At 48.9% G+C, this 19,338-nt stretch overlaps 1 protein-coding gene across 1 annotated transcript in view; it reads left to right on the top strand.

The window, feature by feature from the left end:
• The window catches only part of megf8 (multiple EGF-like-domains 8), a 124,859-nt gene that overhangs the window by 37,523 nt on the left and 67,998 nt on the right, over positions 1 to 19,338 (top strand). The window contains exons 14-21 of the mRNA XM_063056749.1: positions 896 to 1,059; positions 1,482 to 1,673; positions 5,388 to 5,588; positions 10,464 to 10,694; positions 15,063 to 15,181; positions 15,638 to 15,769; positions 17,250 to 17,363; positions 18,174 to 18,422. Of these exons, the coding sequence (XP_062912819.1) occupies positions 896 to 1,059; positions 1,482 to 1,673; positions 5,388 to 5,588; positions 10,464 to 10,694; positions 15,063 to 15,181; positions 15,638 to 15,769; positions 17,250 to 17,363; positions 18,174 to 18,422 (1,402 nt within the window). The remainder of the gene's footprint in view (positions 1 to 895; positions 1,060 to 1,481; positions 1,674 to 5,387; positions 5,589 to 10,463; positions 10,695 to 15,062; positions 15,182 to 15,637; positions 15,770 to 17,249; positions 17,364 to 18,173; positions 18,423 to 19,338) is intronic.

Raw genomic sequence — 19,338 nt, 5'->3', positions numbered from 1 at the left:
TTCAGGTATGAACCACTTCTTTTGTACAGATCCTACCTTCCCTGGAAGAGAGCACAGTGATCCAAAAATCTGCTGCCCTCCCTCCTGCACCAACTCCTTAGCCACATGTTAAACCTTTGCCTTGGCCCAGCAGCATGAACATGACTGGTCACTGAACTACAACAGGAGTCTCTTAAAAATGGAAAGGTTGAAGGAAAGATTGAGAAGGATGTTACTGGGACTGGAGGGACTGGTATTTATTATTGTCACATGTACCAAGATACAGTGAAAAGCTTGTTTTGCATACAGTTCATGCAGAACAAACCATTACACTGTCCATCGAGGTAGTATAATGTAAAAGAATAATAGAATGCAGAACAAAGAATTTAGATTTAAAAGTGTAGAATAATTATAATCAATGTAATGATCTGCAGAGAGCAGCTTGCCACAAGAAGTTGGATAGGCTGGGACTGTTTTCCCTGGAGTGAAGAAGGCCAAGGGGTGACCTTATAGACATTATAAAATCATGAAAGGCGTAGATACAGTGGACGGTCAGCCTTTTCCCCAGGGTGGGGTAGTCTTAAAACTAGAGGGCACAGGTCTAACATGAGAAGGTTCTAAAGGGGAAAATTGTTCCACTCAAGTGGGTAGATGGAATGAGCTGCAGAGGAGCTGGTAAAAGTGAGTGCAGTAATAACTTGAAAAGACATTTAGACAGCTAGGTACTTGGGTGGGAACAGTTTGCCAAGCACAGGCTAATGGTATGAGCTACGGTAAGCAGCACAGTGTGCACGAGCAAGTTGGGCTGAAGGCCCTGTTTGTGCACTGTTTTACTCTACAGTGTGCAAGGGGCTGGGGATCTCGTGTCTGGGCGCAGCAGTGTTTCCTGTGACCGCAACCTCTCTTCTCCCTGCAGACCAGGCCAGGTGCCAGGTGGAACCGGTGCTGGGGACCCAGGGGTGGTGGGGCGCGGACACCACCTTCGTCAGCTCCGTCGAGCAGTGTCAGAAGTTGAACTTCATGCCCGGCGTTCACCTGGTGACGTACCTGCAACCCTACAACTGGTCACAGCCCGACAAGGTCAGTATGGGGGTGGGGTGGGGGGGGTTGACGGACTTCTCCCTTCCTCCTCTTCTCAGTGCTGAGACAGGCAACTCCCTCATGCCTCCCTCCGACCTTCTTCTCCTCCTCATCCCGTCTGTCCTGAGCTCCACTCTCAAACTCTGAACCCCAGCCCTAAGTCCTTTCTTTACATGCACAGTGGCTCCCAATATACAATACCTCCCCTCCCATCCCAAGCCTCTTCTCCATAAAATAACTCCCTCCCTGACCAACTTCCTCTATCCACATGACTCCTACATAATAATTCCCTCATCTGCGCCTCTCCCTCACGATAACTCCCCCCGTACACTACCCCCACATGATAACTCCGTCCCTGTACACTCCCCCCACACAACAACGATCCCCACACAATAACTCCTTCCCCTCTTTCTCTGTGCCAGGTGGAGCTGCGCATCAGCCCGTCCTACGTGCAGAATCCTAGCACGGAGCTGGAAGCAGTGATGGTGTTGCAAGGCTTCATCCACCCGTTGTTCGCGGCTCCCGCCCCCTCCGATAATGTCTTGGTCAAGGTGCAGCTCCAGCGGCTCTACGTGGTGGCGAAGATCGGCCGCTCCAGCAACAGTCTGGAGATGGTAGGTGCATTTGGTCCCAGAGCAGGGCAGGGGAAAGGGGAACGGTGGGGTTGCAGAGGAAGAATGTGGAGAGGGGAATAACGGGGGTGTAATAAACCGAATTAACTGGACCAGAACACATGCACTTATGACTCAGGGATATTTTATTTACTTGTGTACAAGGGTGACCCCTGTCACCACACTGTTCTGAACCCAGGAGAGAAAACTGCTTTTGGTACAGTGCCTTGGAAAAAGTATTCAGCCCCACCACTATGTTCACATTTTACTGTCTCACTTTCTAAATTTAAAATATATTGAAGTGGAGTTTTTTGAGCTAATCATTGTGCACCATGTCAAGTCAAAAGAAAAGTTCCAAACCCTGTCAACAGTTTACTAAAAATTAAAAACCAAAATTGAGAGGCTGAAAAAGTATCCATCCCCTTTGTAATTACACTAACTTTCCTTGGGTACAATACTGAATATTACCTTACCAACTCACCCAATTTGTTGATGTAAAAGAATTGGAGGATCACATGAATGCCCCCTCTCTCTCTGTAAGGTCCTACAGTATGGCAGATTTACAACAGACCAAACCAAAATAAAGACAAAAGAGCATTCAAAAGAAGTCAGAGAAATGATAATAGAGAAGCACGAATCTGGGGAAGGGAACAAGACCATCACCAAGGCACTGAATATACTTCGGAGCTCAGTGCAGTCAAGTTCAAAGTACATTTATTATGAAAGTATGTATTCATTATACAACCTGGGAGACTCATCTCCTTACAGGCAGCCACAAGACAAGAAACCCAAAAGAATCCACCAACAAACACCCAAGGTGCATAGAGAAAGAAAAAACAAACACTGCAAACAATAAAGGTAAGCAAATAGCATTTACAACGGAAGTGAGTCCTCAGAGATGAAGCGTGGAGCAGCCTCAGCCTCATTTCAGTGCACGTCAGAGTGAACATGATGGAGCCTGGAGCAGGCCACAACCTCAGTCTCAGTCCGGTGCAGAGCGGTGAGCCTGACCTTTGCCTCTTGTCCTGTCACCCTGCCTTTTCAATCCATCTGGCCTGGTGTTTAGATCGACTAAACATCAGGTCATTCCTTGCTGTAAGATCCAGGCCCTGTTGTATTGATGTGCTCTGGGCCTGGACCCTGCTGCCACATTTTGGTTCATACCCGACGTTTCCAAATCAGCCTGTCGCTTCGATCGATCAAACCTCGCTCTCGGTTTAGGTGGACGGCCTTCGAATCTGCCTCTCCTCTGCTCTGACTTTGCTCCACTCCACTCGTCTCAAACATGCCTCGACTTCGCCTTGCACCCGCATGCTTCAGCCCTTGACTAAGCCTCACCGTTGCTCGTGTCTTCATTGTTTGCAGTGACCGTTTACCATAATTTTTTTTTTGCACGTGTTATTAATGAAGTATTTAGTTGTATTTCTTGTTTTGTTAACCACCAATAAGTCGCGCCATCTTAAACCGTGAAAAAGTGGGGAAAAATGTGAAACCCCAGCCTCACTTCCTAGGTCAGGCTGCTCCTCTAAGCTGTCACCAGAGAAGAATGGCACTTGTAAGAGAGGCTACTGTGTTACCAGCGGTCACTATGAGTGAGCTGCAGAAGTCAGTGGAGATGAAGTTCATGGCTTCACGATCTCTAAGGCCTTGCACGAAAAAGGTATTTATGGAAAAGATCAAGGAAGAAGCCCTAGCTAAAAAAGGACTCTGAAAAGTGTCACTTAGAAGATGCTCTAAAGATGTGGAAGAAAGTCTTGTGGTCAGATGAGACTAAAGTGTAACTTTTTGACCTCAACACTAAGCGGTACATGTGGCGTAAATCTAATACTGCAGATCAGCCAGGTAATACCATCCCTGCTTTAAAGTTTGATGGAGGTAGCATCATGCTATAGGAATGTTTTTCAGCAGCAGGGACTGGAAATTTGGTCAGGATTGATGGGAAAATGAATGCTGCTAAATACTGAGAGATCCTAGATAAAAACCTGCTAGCCTCTGCCAGAAAGCTTAAACTGGGGAGCAAGTTCATCTTTCAGCAGGACAATGACACAGTTGGATTGGGGAGCATGCCTTATGAGAATAGATTGAGTGAACTTGGCCTTTTTTCCTTGGAGCGACGGAGGATGAGAGGTGACCTGATAGAGGTGTACAAGATAATGAGAGGCACTGATCGTGTGGATAGTCAGAGGCTTTTCCCCAGGGCTGAAATAGCTAGCACGAGAGGGTATAGTGCTTGGAAGTAGGTATAGAGGAGATGTCAGGGGTAAGTTTTTTACGCAGAGAGTGGTAAGTGCCTGGAATGGGCTGCCAGCGGTGGTGGTGGAAGCAAAAACGATAGGGTCTTTTATGAGACTCCTGGATGGAGCTTAGAAAAATAGAAGACTATGGGTAAACCCTCGATAGTTCTAAGGTTTGGCACAGCTTTGTGGGCCGAAGGGCCTGTATCATGCTGTATGTTTTCCATGTTTCTAAAACATGCTGCCAGAGCATCAAATGAAGAAAATTGATGTCCTTGAGTGGCCCAGTCATAGGCCTGACCTTAACCTGATCAAACATCTCTGGCAAGACATCAAGATTGCTGTCCACTGCCGCTCCCTGAGTAACCTGGCACAGGCTTGAGCAATGTTGCAAGGAGGAATGGGCAAATATTGCTCCATCATGTTGTGCAAAGCTAATAGAGACTTATCCAGAAAGACTACTGGCTGTAATAACTGCGAGAGGTGGCTCAACTAAGCACTGAACAAAGGGGGATGAATACTTTTGAACTACTGACATTTCAGTTATTGAATTTTTAGTTTTACATGTTCTACAATTTTCCCTATTTTTTGGCCTCGACTGTGAAAAAAGGAGCATGTGATTCAAAAATAAAAATTTTCAGTTAAATTGATCAAAATCTCTGGTTGTAATACTCATTTATGTGAGCAGAAGGTTAGGGGCTGAATATTTTTACAAGGCACTATATACTGAAGTTTTACTTATCAGTTAGGGGTTATTGACCATTTGGAGTTTCTATTGAATTTAATATCTCCGTTGTGAACGTTGATTGATCTTGCAATGGTCTCTGGCACCCGCTACTGTATAAAGAGAAGCTATGGACTTTAGGTTGATTGCAGACTACCACGGTCATTTTCACCCTTTGCAATAAGCAAGGTTGGCCCCAGCGGTCTCATTCAACGGTCTCTCCACACTACATATCCCCTGGCTATCCTTGCTTAGACATTGTCTTTAACCTTGTCTTATCACAACTTCCATAGGGGAGTAACAATGGAGGGTAGTGAGGGAGGGTGTTAATTGAGAGAGGGCTGTGTGGGTTACTGAGGGACGTGGGCTGTATTGGGTGAGAAAGTTAATGGGGAGACAGTGGGGGTTTGGGTGGAGTGGGGGGAGGATGTGGGGTATGTTGGTGCAAGGTGTAAGCGAAGGGTTGGTGAGGATGTGGAAGGGATCGACAGAGTATGGGAGGGTCAGTGGGGGCACTCTGGATACTAGCTGTATTCTCACCATTGTTTACTCCCTGCCCCCCTCTCCCTTGCCCTTGCTTCCATCACCCCGCCCCTCTCTCACCCCTGTCCCGTCCCCTCTTCCCATCCCCCCCTTGCGTCCCGTCTCCCCCCGCCTCCTCCCCTATCCTCACTCTCCCCCTCTGTCCCCACACCCTTCCCTTCTCTTGCCCACTGCCTCCGCCTCCTGCGCCCTCTGCTACTCCTTTGTGATGATCAGGAAGAGGTCGGACACTGGGCAGGAGAGCCGGAGAAGGAGACTCGGCTGCTGCAGAGGAACAGTGGGGACCGGCTCTTCCCACTGCTGGAACGTGGCAATAAGTACGCGATCCGACTGGAGGGCTCACTCAACAGCTCCGGCAATGGCCAGACCAGCGAGATGACGCTCACCTGGGAGCGATCCAAAGCCGTGGGGACCACAGTAAGTTCGGGATAGCCCCTCCACCTCACGTGCCTGCCCCTCCCTTGGGTGTCACAAGACATTGGAACAAAATAGACCATTCAGTCAGTCGAGTCTGCTCCACATTTGCTCATGGTTGGACACAGCAGTTGAAACATCAAACCCCGGACCCCCCCAACCTCTCCCTTGCCCAAAAAAAAGTAACGTATCGCTCACCCGCCAATCGGCAACAAGACAGAAAACACAGAAAGACCGAAGGAGACAAGTGTAAACTACACACCGATTATCACACGTCTTGGAATTTCAAAAACATTCTCCATCAGCATCAAAGAAAGTAACAGCTTGAATTCAATCCTTCCATGGGGCCATCATCCGCCAAGAAGCGGCCTCCCGTGGGGAGTGAACTCCGGCCCGACGCGGCCTGGGTGCTGGGAGTCCTTAATAATGGACACTGCCTTTCTGAAACACTGCTCCTTTAAGATGTCCTGTGCACTTTGTACCCAAAATGGAGCCGACTAAATTTATGACCCTCTGCAGCCTCTTTCGGTCCTGTGCAGTAACCCCCTCCTGCCGCCATGCCAGACAGTGATGCAGCCTGTCAGAATGATCTCCACGGTAGATCTATAGAAGGTTTTGAGTGCTTTTGTTGACAGACCAAAATCTCTTCAAACTCTTCATGAAGTATAGTCGCTGTCTTCTTTGTAGCTGCATCGACATGTTGGGAGCAGGTTAGGTCCTCAGAGATTTTGACACCCAGGAACTTGAAGCTGCTCACTCTCTCCACTTTTGATCCCTCTATGAGGATTGGTTTGTGTTCCTTCATCTTACCCTTCCTGAAGTCCACAATCAGCTCTTTCGTCTTACTGTTGTTGCTGCGACACCACTCCATTAGTTGGTATATCTTACTCCTGTACGCTCTCTCATCTCCATCTGAGATTCTACCAGCAATGGTTGTGTCATCAGCAAATTTATAGATGGTATTTGAGTTATGCCAAGGCACACAGTCATGGGTATAGAGAGAGTAGAGCAGTGGGCTAAGCACACACTGCTGAGGTGCACCAGTGTGGATTGTCAGCAAGGCGGAAATATTATCACCAATCTGCACGGATAGTGATCTTCTGGTTAGGAAGTCGAGGACCCAATTGCAGAGGGAAGTACAGAAGCCCAGGTTCTGCAACTTCTCAATCAGGATTGTGGAAATGTTGGTGTTGAATGCTGAGCTATAGTCGATGAACAGCGTCCTGACATAGGTGTTTGTATTGAAAGGAACGCCTTTCTGTCCTGAGGCCGTACCCTCCGGTCATAGACTCTCCCACTGTTTCAGTGCTTCACTGGTCCCAGGTAATATCAGAGAATGTGTACAGTATGCAACCTCATATTCTTGCTCATCACATCATCCACGAAGACAGAAGAGAACTCCAAAGATTGAATGACAGGAAAACGTTAGAACCCCAAAGCCTTCTCTTTCTTATCATGCACAAGCAGCAGTAAAGCATAATCCTCCCTTCATCCCCCCACTTATTTCAGCAGAAAGCATCAGCACCCATCACCCACTAAGCAAGCAATAGTGAAGCCCCCAAAAAGAGATCATGATCTGCAGTCCAACTAACACTAAATAATTCACCCAATAATTCGACATGCTACAAGCTTACGCTCTCTCCCTAACAAGGGACAGCCAGGTGCCACCCCTTTTCCATAGCGAGAAGGGAGACCAACAAAATAAAACAATTCGCAGTGTTGCAGTCTGCTGGGTCGTTTCTGTTCTGAGTTCTCCAACTTGAGAATCGGCAGCAAACTTTCTCCCTTCGTCGAGAGAGAGAGAGAGAGAGAGAGAGTGATCGCTCGAGTATAGAGGCCTCCGGCAGCCAGTCCGCTGTTCGTGATCCGTTTCTTTTGCAACGTCTCAGTCAGTGACACTGGCATGGAATTGGTTCATCCACATGGCCTTACCCTGAAGATTCAAGCCATCCAGGCCACATCCTGGGGATACTGAAAAACAGCTCGTCAGTGAGCCCCAGGAATGGGAACCATCGCTGTAAAGAACCACAGTTCAAGTGTGCTGTAGATCACGTACTCTAATAGCACCCCATCCACCTTGAAAAGGGAAAAAGAGAAGAAATTAAGCTGTTTTGCAGATTAACTTAAAGAAACCACCCACTGGTGACATGTTGGCTCTGCCCCAATTTGAAAAATCTCCACATCCATTTTATCTAGGCCTTTAGATATTCAGTAATTTCAATAAGACTCTCCCTCATTCTTCTAAACACCAGTGAGTACAAGCCTAAAGCCATCAAACACTCCTTGTACGTTAAACCTTTAATTTCTGGAATGATTCTCCTGAACCTCTAGACCCTCTTCAATGCCAGCACATCCTTCCTTAGCTATAGGGGCAAAACTGTTCACAATACTCCATATGTGGTCTGCTTTTACATTCTAGTCCTCTTGAAGTGAGTACTAACATTACATTTGCCTTCCTTACTACCGGCTTCAACTGCAAGTTAACTTTTAGAGAATCTTGCACGAGGACTCCCAAGTCCCTTTGCACCTCTGATTTCTGAATTTGCTCCCTGTTTAGAAAATACTCAACAGCTTTATTCCTTCTACCAAAGTGCATGACCATACACTCTTATTTTATCTGCCATTTTTTTGCCCATTCTCTTAATCTATGCAAGTTCTTCTAAGCGTTCCTGCTTCATCAATACTATCTGCCCTTCCACCTGTCTTGGTATTGCCTGCAACTTGGCCAGAAGCCCATTAATTCTACCATCCAGGTCATTAACATATAATGTGAAAAGGAACAGCCCCGGAACTGACCCCTGCAAGACACCACTAGTCACTGGCAGCCAACCTGATAGGGCCCTCTGTATTCCCACTCTTTGCCTTCTGTCAGTCAGCCAATCTGTCTGTCCTCGTATCTTTATGCAACTCTATGGGCACTGATCTTGTTCAGCAGCTGCACTGGTGGCACTTTGTCAAAGGACTTCTGAAAATCCTAGTAAACAATTATGCAGTACGATGACTCGCCTTTATTTATTCTGCTTATTATTTCCTCAAAGAATTCCAACTGATTTGCCTGGCAAGATGCCCCTTTAAGGAAGCCATGCTGGTTTTGGCCTATTTTATCATGTATCTTCAAGTATCCTGAGACCTCGTACTTTGTTACGGATTCTTAACATCATGCCAACCACTGAAGTCAGGCTAACTGGCCTATAACTTCTTGTCTTTTGCCTCCCTCCCTTCTTAGAGTGGAGTGACATTTGTGATTTTCCAGTCCTTTGAAACCCGTGATTCTTACAATTCTTCCACAGTCTCTTCAGCTGCCTCTTTCAGAAACCTGGGGTGTAGTCCATCAGGTCCAGGTGAACTTGTTCACTTTCAGACCTTCAGCTTCCTATTTATCTTCTGCTTAGTAATAGCGACTGCACTCACTTCTGTCCCACGACACTCAAACTTTGCTGTTGTCTCCCACGGTGAAAACTGATGCCATATGCTTGGTACTGAGTTTGTTCCCCATTGCTATCTCTCCATGGTCATTTTCCAGTGGTCCGTCATCAACACTTATTAACCCTTTGCCAATTTGCACCTAGCTCAGATATCGTTCTAGAGGTTATTACCAGTTTGGTTTTCTGTTTTAATTTGGTCCCTAGCTGTTCAGATTCCTTTAGCAGAACTTCTTTCCTTGTTCTTCTTACTTTGTTGGTACCCAGATGGTCCGCAACAACTGATTCTTTCCTCTGCCACTCCAAATTCCTCTGCAGGTCACATGAAAAGTCACAAACATGGTCACCAGGCAGACACTGCAGCCTCTTGAAACTTGAGAGAGAGAATTGTATCTGTTCCCCAGACTATACTATCCCCAATTACATCTATAATTCCCTTCTTCCCTCCCTCACCCTGGTTGATAGGCTCCCTCAACCATGGTCCTTGGTTCAGTTGCTTATCCATCCTACTGGTCCCACTCACATCCTCACTGGGAGCAACAGTCTCCGATCCCTCGGGCAAATTCAAGGGCTGAGGCTGAGCCTGCTCCCGCACCACCTCTTGGAAGCCACTACGTGCCTCATGGCCACGGACTGAACTTGAAGTATTTAATCTAATGGCTGCGGCTGCCCCTTGAAACATCGTGTCCAGGTAACTCTCCCCGTCCCTAGTGCATCGCAGTGTTTGAAGCTCAGGTTCCGGGCATCAACTTTGAGCCTGAGTTCCTGGAGCAGCCACCATTTGCTGCAGATGTGGTCACCAGGAAACATAATGGGGTCCACCAGCTCCCATGTCATGCAGCTACAGCACATCACCTGATCCTGCATCCTTATTTTATTTAATTGGTGGTAATTTGGTATCTTATAAAGTTAACTACCATAATTTTATAAGCCTTACCTCCTCTTCCATGTTACTCACTTGTCCTGCCTTACCGAAGCCTCTGAAGCCAAAGCCTCAGACCTCTGGCTTCTGTACTGGCCCATTATTATAGTGGCTGTCCAAAATGGTTTTGGGACCTTGACCTCTGACTGTTTTCGCCAAAGCCTCAAATCACCATTCTAAATCTGTCCACTCCAAAAATTGCCACTCCACGTACACCTTTTTATTGGCCCAAGTGACACTCGCAACGAGACTTCCTCTTTTCAGTGGTTCTCGCTCTTGCACAGATCTTGCTTTTGCTACTCCAAAATCTGTGCCTCCCCTTCCCCGTGTGTCTCCTCTAGGGTGCTGTCTCCCCTTCCCGGTGTGTTCCCCTGGGGTGCCGCCTGCCCTTCCCGCTGTGTCTCCCCGGGCTGCCGCCGGCCCTTCCCGGGGCGTCCCCCTGGGCTGCCGCAGGCCCTTCCCAGGGCGTCCCCCTGGGCTGCCGCATGCATGCACACGTGTGCGCTCACACACACAGAATGTTTGTCTTCGCAGGAAATCTCCTTCCATTTCCTGGAGCCGTTCCGGTCTGACAGCTGCGACTCCTACCCTTCTTGCCTGGCCTGCCTATCAGACCAGGGCTGCGGCTGGTGCCCGGCCTCCCACACCTGTCATCAGCGCACGTCGGGCATGGACAGTCAGTGTGGGCGTGATCTGCAGCTGGTGCTGCAGCCGGGGGACTGCCCGCTCTGTGGGGAGCACACGGATTGTCACACATGTTGTGCGGTGAGTAACCACTGCTTTCTCTGGCATGAGACTCACGTGTAGTGCAATGTGTGTGTGTGTGTCCTTTGGTTTGTCCAGCACAGGGACTATAATGTGTAATGTAGTGAGTGCGTGGCCTTTCGAGCACACAGATGTCCATATATGATGTGCATGTGTGTCCCACGTTGAGCACACGGACAGTCGTGCCTGCAGTGAGGTTAGTGCGAGGCCCATAGACTGATGTGTGTAGCTTGGTGCATTTACGATCCGTAGGGAGCACACATAACTGTCTGTGTGTATTCTGGTGAGGTGCAGCCTGTGTTGAACGCATAATACTGTCAGCCACGCAGTGCAGTGTGTGTGTGTGACCATGGGAAACACATCAAACTGTCGTAAACGCAAGAGATTCTGCAGATGCTGGAAACCTTGAGCAACACACAAAACACTGGAGGAACGTGTGCCGCATCTATAGGGGGTAGTAAACGTGATGTTTCGAGCTGAGACTCTTCATCAGGACTGGTAAGGAAGTGGACAGAAACCAGAATAAGAAGGTGCTGTAGTGGAAGGAGTAGAAACTGGCGGGTGATAGGTGAGACCAGGTAAAAAGGAAGATGTAGGGGGTGATATGCGGAAGAAATAAAGGGCTGAAGAAGAAGAAATCTAATAGGAGAAGATGGTGGACCATGGAAGAAAGGGAAGGAGGGAGGTGATGGGTTGGTGAAGAGAACTTGCAACCAGAATGAGGAATGAAAAAAGAGATGGAGAGACAGGCGTGAGAAATTACTGGGACTTCAAGAAACCGATGTTCAGACCGTTAGGTTGGAGGCTACCCAAGACTGATGTTTTGCTCCTAACCTGAGTTTAGCCTCGTCATGGTAGTAGAGGAGGCTGTGTACTGACACGTCAGTGTGGCACTGGGAAGTCAAATAGAAATGGGTGGCCACCAGGAGATCCTGCCTTTTGTGATGGAGAGAGTAAAGACCATAAGATATTGGAGCAGAATTAGGCCATTCGGCCCATTGAGTCTGCTCCGCCATTTCATCATGGCTGATCCAATTCCCACTCAGCCCCAATCTCCTGACTTCTCCCCATATCCCTTCATGCCCTGACTAATCAAGAATCTGCCAGCCTCTGTCTTAAGTATACCCAATGATTTGGCCTCCACAGCCGCCTGTGGCAATGAAATCCATAGATTCACTGCTTTTTGCCTCAAGATGTTCCTCTTCATCTCCATTCTAATGGGATGCCCCTCTATACTGAGGCTGTGTCATCTGGTCTTAGATTCCCCCACCATAGGAAACACCCTCTCCATATCCACTCTATTGAGGCCTTTCACCATTCGATAGGATTCAGTGAGGTCACCCCTCATACTTCTGAATTCCAGTGAGTAGAGGCCCAGAGCCATCAAACACTCTTCATATGAAACGATCAATCCTGGAATCATTTTTGTGAACCTTCTTCGATCCCTCTCCAGTGTCATCACATCTTTTCTAAGTTAAGGGGCCCAAAATTGCTGACAATACTCCGTGAGGCCTCACCAGTGCCTTATTAAGCCTCAAAATTACATCTTTGTTTTTATATTCTAGTCTTCTTGAAATAAATGTGAACATTGCATTTACCTTCCTCACCACTGACTCAATCTGCAAATTAACCTTTCGAGAACCCTGCACGAGGACTTCCAATTCGCTTTGTACCTCAGGATTTTGAATTTTCTCTCATTTAGAAAATAGTCTGCCCTTTTATTTTTTCTACCAAAATGTATGACTGTACACTTCCCGACACTTGTATTCCATCTGCCACTTCTTTGCCCATTCTCCTTGTCTATTTAAGTCCTCTGCTTCCTCAAATCTACCTGTCCCTCCACCTATCTTCGAATCATCCACAAACTTCGCAACAAAGCCATCAATTCTGTCATCCAAGTCATTGACATGCAATATAAAAACAAGCGGTATCAACACCGACCCCTGTGGAGCACCACTAGTCACCAACAGCCAACCAGAAAAGGCTCGCTTTGATCCCACTCTTTGCCTCCTGCCAATCAGCCACTGCTTTATCCATGCTAGTATCTTTCCTGTAATACCATGGACTCTTAACTTGTTAAGCAGCCTCATGTGTGATACCTGGTCAAAGGCCTTCTGAAAATCCAAGTACACAACATCAACTAATTCTCCTTTTTCTATCCTGTTTGTTATTTCTTCAAAGAATTCCAACAGATATGTCAGCCAAGATTTTCACTTGAGGAAACCTGCTGCCTTACAGCCTATTTTATCATGTGTTTTCAAGTACCTTGAAATCACATCCTTAACACTTGACTTCAACGTCTTCCCAACCACTGCGGTCGGACTAACTTTCCTTTCTTCTGCCTCTCTCCATTCTTGAAAAGTGGAGTGACATTTCCAATTTTCTATTTCTGTGGAGTCGTTCCATAATCTAGTGATTCTCGAAAGATCATTACTAGTTCCTCCACAATCTCTTCAGCCACCTCTTTCAGAACCCTGGGGTGTAGACCATCTGGTCCAGGTGGCTTATCTACCTTCAGACCTTTCAGTTTTCCAAGCACTTTCTCTTTAGTAATGACAACTGCACTCACTTCTGCCCCCTGACACTCTCAAACTTCCTGTTTACTACTAGTGTCTTCCACAGTGAAGCCTGATGCAAAATACTTACTCAGTTCGTCTCCCTTTTCTTTATCGTCCATTACTACCTCTCCAGCATCATTTTCCAGTGATCCGATATCCACTTTTGCCTCCCTTTTATACTTTGTATATCTGAAGAAACTTTTGGTATTCTCATTAATATTATTGGCTAGCTTACTTTCATATTTTATCTTTTCCTTAATAACCTTTTTAGTTACCATCTGTTGGTTTTTTTAAAGCTCCTAATCCTCTAACTTGCCGCTAATTTTTACTCTATCCTGCTAATTGTTACTCTATTATATGACCTCTCTTTGGCTTTTGTGTTGGCCTTGGTTCTCTTGTTAGCCATTGTTGTGTCATCTTGCCTTTTCCCTCTTTGGGATGAATATATCCCGTCCCTTCCGAATTGGCCCAGAAAATCTAGTCATTGCTGCTCTACCTTCATCCTTGCCACTGTTGTTTTCCAATTAATTTTGGTCAATTCCTCTCCTGCCTCTGTAAGTCCCTTTACTCCACTGCAATACTGATGCAACTGACTTTAGCTCCTCCTTCTCAGTTTGCTTGGTGAATTCGATCATATTATGATCTGTTGCTCCGAAGGGTTCTTTTACCTTAAGCTCCCTAACAATTCCAGTTCATTGCATGACACCCAACTGGGAATAGCTGATCCCCTAGTGGGCTCAACCACGAGCTACTGTATAAAAACCATCTCATAGACATTCTAGAAATTCCCCCTCTTGGGATTCAGCACCAACCTGATATTCCCAATCTTCCTGCATATTGAAATCCCCCCATGACTGTTGTAACATTGCCCCTTTTGACATGTATTTTCTATCTCCTGTTGTAATTTGGAAACCATATCCTTACTAATGTTTGGGGGTCTGTATATAACTCCCATCAGGGTATTTTTACCCTTGCAGTTCCTCATTTCTACCCACAATGATTTAACACTTTCAGTCTTTTGTCACCTCTTTCTAATGATTTGATTTAATTTTTTACCAACAGAACCACACCACCCCCTCTGCCTACCTGCCTGTCCTTTCAATACAGTGTGTATCCTTGGACTTCAACCTCCCAGCTGTAATCTTTCAGCCACGATTCAGTGATGCCCATGTCATTCATGCCAACCTGTAACTGCGCTGCAAGTTCATCTACCTTATTCCATATACAGTACACATTCAAATATAACACCTTCAGTCCTGTATTCAGCCCTCTTCGATTTTGTCCAAATTTTACATTGCGACTCATCCTGTTGACTGCAATTTTGCCCTATCATCAGGCTCTCCTTGCTAGGAGTCTCACTATACACTACCTCTGTTTGTCAACCATCCTCAGCACTGTCACTCTGGTTCCCATCCTCCTGTCCCCTGCCAAATTAGTTTAAACCCTCCTGACCAACTCTAACAAAACTGCTCACAAGGATATTGGTTCCCCTTGGGTGTAGGTGTAGCCTGTCTCTTTTGTGCAGGTTGTACCTTCCCAATGATCCATAAATCTGAGCCCCTGCCCTTGCCCTTGCCCCTGCACCATTTCCTCAGCTGTGCATTCACCTGCTAAATCCTCCTGTTCTCATCCTCACTGGTGTGTGGCACAGGCAACAGTCTAGACACTACCAAAGACCGTCACTGAAGCAGTCCTCCACCGATGTGGTGGAGGTTGCCTGAGAGGCACCAGATAGAACTGTCAGCCATGCAGTGAGTGTGCAGGTTGTGTGACCGCAGATCCAGCCTGACCATTTTCTGAATGCCTGCAGGACCCGTACTGCGAGTGGCACCCCAGCAGCAGCAGGAAGGGGGACTTCCAGTGCAGCCGCCGGGGACGATCCCCCACCGGAATCCGGACTCCTGCCCTCTGCCCCACACCCTGCCACCTGTGAGTAGGGGAGGGCCACGGTCAGTGGGGGTGGGGACATTTGCCTCCGTCTCCTGGTACATCCCCCTGTTCGTGCTCCTTCTGTTCACCCTGGTCCTTTTACCAACCCATTCCCCGGGTCTGTCCCTCAACTATTTCCCCTCGCCAGTTGTCTGTTCCCCCACCTTCCCCAGTCTGTACCCACACCCGATTCCATGGTTTGCTGTCCAGGTCTGTTCCACCCCCCACCCCAGTTTGTTCCCTGATCCACGCCGTCCCCTAACCCGTTATCCTGGTCTGTTCCCCAGTCTATTTCCCCCACTGTTCCCTGACTAGTCCCCGTCGCTGATCAAGACGCCCCATCCTTCCTTGTCGTTTGGAGGCGGGAGAAGGGCAGTGTGTGTACGTGAGTGCGTTCCCGGATGCTTTGCGGCCTGTGGCCCGGTGTGCTGGTGACTCCGCAGTTTGTGTCAACAGGCGATCGTCGTGTCAGGACTGCCTGAGCAACTCCAGCCAGTGTGCCTGGTGTCAATCCACACGAACCTGCTTTCTCTTTGCCGCCTACCTGGCCAAGTACCCATCTGGGGAGTGTCGGGACTGGTATGACAGGTAACGTCCGACTGTGCAGTCTCTGACCCAGAATGAACCCATCCCTTCACTGTCCCCTCTCCGTGCCCCTGAATCCTGACCTCTCACCCCGTGACCTCTCTCTTGCATAAACCTATCCCTGTCTTCTGGCCTCTGTCATAACCCTGATCTCTCACCAACCCGGACCCATTGCTGCTTCTGTCTGTGACCCTCACCCTGCACCCACCAGTCACTGACCCTGCTAACCTCCTGGGTTGGGAGTGCCCTGCAGGGTTCAGCTCCTTGGTGCGTGCTGGTTAAGTTACCACAGACCTACCACAGCAGCAGAGGCTGTAACGTTGGAGACTAATCTCCAGCCCTCAGGGTGGCACAACTGTTGGGAATTTGCACTTTCTCCCTGACTCCCACGTCCCAATGACATGCCACGGTGCCCGGGTTAAATATGTGTTGTAAACTGCTCCTGCTGTGCGGCGGGCAGGAGAGAGTGAGAGTGTGGGAGGGAGGAGGTTACAGGGATCTCGGGGCAGCGGGACTGCTGGGAGTAACTGGGAGAAGGAAAGAAACAACAGCTGGAGGAACTCAGCAAGTCGAGCTGCATCTGCAGAGGCTTCAGGACTAAAAGATAAAGAGACAAGAGGGAGGGGCGACGTAGAGATTCAGCTGACCCCCTCTAACTTTTGTCTGCTGCGTTCGGTGCTCCTGGTGTGGCCTCCAGTATGTTGATGAGACCAAGCAGACACCAGCCAGTAACATTACAGGGTACCTGTGCCCCAACCACGATGGCCATCTGTGACCCTGACCTCTCACCACTGCCCTCTGACCTCTTCCGGCTCCATGTTAGATCAAATCTCCTTCACTGATCTGTCTGTCTTTGGCCTTCTCTACTGCTACCCAGAGGCCAAACACAAACCGGGGGAAGAGCATATTCTCCTTGGATGGCCTACACCCCAACCGAATTCTCCAATTTCAAGGAACTCTCTCCTCCTATATCTCTGCCCCCTCCTCTCACTCCATCAAGGTCCTCCCATACCCCTCCATTTCAAACACTCACCTAGCTTCCCCCCCCCATTTTGTTCCCCCTTCTTCACCTGGTTCCACTTTCGCCCCACTTTTCCCTTCTACCTGGTTCCACAGTTCCACAGTTGTGAAATTTGTTGGTTTGAGGCAATAGTACACCACTAAACACAAAAAGATTACTAAAATCTGCAATAAAAACTAAAATATCTATGGTTTTGTCAAAAGGTTATTTTCAGCAGTAGCACAGACGCACAATGTTAGATAAGCAGCATTCACAGGGAAAACATGGGCATAAATTATGCAAATTTTACTATTAAGGGAACATAATCAAACATACCAAAGTACTGAGGGCTGTTTGGGAAAGGTAGCAGAGTTGAGCTGCAGAGGAGTGGGTCACAGAAGGGAGGGAGCTGGCTCAGGTAGGGGTTGGGTGTGCTGGGGGCAGGAGACCCATGTTAAACCCTGCTCCCTGTCCTGCCCGCAGCATTCACTCAGTGAAGCAGTGTACCGACTGCTTCCACTTCTCCACCTGCAAAACTTGTCTACAGAACTTTGAGTGCGGCTGGTGCGGGAATTCTGACAATCCCACCGTCGGCAGGTTAGTTCCGGCTGGGCTCCATGGAAAGAGGGTGGGGCAGGGTTGGGGGGCAGTGCTCTGAGAGGAGGTGGGAGGGGAAGAAGGGTGGTCAGGTGAGATGTAGGGGGAGAGTGGTAGTCTATGGGATGATAAGAGGGGAGAAGGGTGGTCTGAGAGGAGGGGGAGGTGGTAGGGGAGAGTGGTGGTTTATGGGAGGTAGGGTAGGAGAGGATGGTCTATAGTGAGGTGGGAGGGGAATGGATTGGTCTGTGGTGAGGTGGGAGGGGAGAAGTGTGGCCTGAGGGGAGGTGGGAGGAAGAGGGTGGCCTGAGGGGTGGTGGGATAGGAGAGGGTGGTCTGAGGGGTGGTGGGATGGGAGAGGGTGGCCTGAGGGGTGGTGGGATGGGAGAGTGGTGGTCTTATGGGGAGGTGAGAGGAGAAAGAGTGGTCTATAGGGAAGTGGGAGGGGTGAGGGGTGGCTTGGGGGTGGTGGGGGGGGAGAGGGTAGTCTTATGGTGAGGTGGGAGGAGAGGGGGTGGTTTAGGGGTGGTGGGAGGGGAGAGGGTGGTTTGAGGGGATGTGGGAGGGGAGAGTGGTGGTCTGAGGGGTGGTGGGATGGGAGAGGGTGGTTTGAGGGGATGTGGGAGGGGAGAGTGGTGGTGGGAGGGGAGAGGTTGGCCTGAGGGAAGGTGTCATTGGGAACATAGGAGAGAGGTAGGGGTGGTGAAACTGTGATCCACCAGCCCTGTGGTGTGTCGTACATCCACGTGGTGAGTGTCTGATGTCTGGGGCCTGTCTGCCTCTGGTGTCTAATGTCTATCTGGTTTCCAGATGTCTCCCCGGTGACTTCCACAGCCTCTCAGGCTTTGACAACTGCTCGGTGGCCCTACTGGGTGTTTCAGGCTTGTCGGGGAGTGAGCCGGCAGACTGGTCCTACAGCGTGTGCCCGGATATCGATGAATGCCGTCTCCATCTGGACAACTGCCACCAGTTCGCCATCTGTAGCAACACCTTCCAGTCCTTCCAGTGTCACTGCACACAGGGCTACGCTGGCGACGGGAGCTCCTACTGTAACAGGACGTGAGTCTGGGGGACGGGGTGGGAGGAGGGGCTCCTACTGTAACAGGACGTGAGTCTAGGGGACAGGATGGGGGGACTCCCACCTTATCGTGATGTGAGTCTGGAGGACAGGTTAGGGGACTCCTACTGTAACAGGACATGAGTCTGGGGGATGGGGTTGAGAGGGGACTGTGTAGGGGAGGAGTTGAGAGTGGATGGTGTAGGGGATGGGTGTGGTGAGAAGTGAAAATCAGTGGCTGTGTAGAGAGGGGTTTGGAGGGGTTGAGGAGCAGTGTGGGGGACAGGAAGGGGATGGTGGGTGTGGTGAGCAGAGCTGGTGAAAGATTCGTGTTTTGGGAGATGGGGAGGGGTGTCATGGTGATAGGTGGGGTGAAGAGGGTCGGGGCAGGGTCAGTGTCTGATACTAGCTGAGCAGGGAACGATGAGGGGAGACCACACTGCCTCCCACAAAGCTGCAAAACCTCTGCAGAATAAGGGGTGGGTTGTGAAGGTAGAGTCACCACCACTACCACCCCCTGCCCCCACCCCTGACCGAGCAGAGCGCTGGGGAATACGTAGGAACTAGTGTAGGGCTGATGAACTGTAAGACAGCCTACATTCCCAGGCCTGAGCTCTGCTGTGCCTGGGAATTGCCGATCTGACGCACTGTCCATGTCAACTATCTCCCATCGACACCGATCCCAGTTCCCAGCTTTCTGTATTCATGCAACATGGAACAGTACAGCACAGCAAAGGCCCTTCAGCCCACCAGGTTTTACTCGGCTAATTGGTTATTACATTCCGAACTTGTCCATCCTCCTTGCACAATTTCCACATCTTTCCATCCATGTGTCTGTCTAAGAGCCTTTCGAACACCTGTGTAAAATCTGTCTCCACCACCACCCTTGGCCATGGTCTCCAGGCAGTCGCCACTCCC

This window comes from Mobula hypostoma, chromosome 8 (genome assembly GCF_963921235.1).
Source record: "Mobula hypostoma chromosome 8, sMobHyp1.1, whole genome shotgun sequence".
Lineage (NCBI taxonomy): Eukaryota > Metazoa > Chordata > Chondrichthyes > Myliobatiformes > Myliobatidae > Mobula > Mobula hypostoma.
This window is presented reverse-complemented; position numbering and strand designations above follow the sequence as displayed.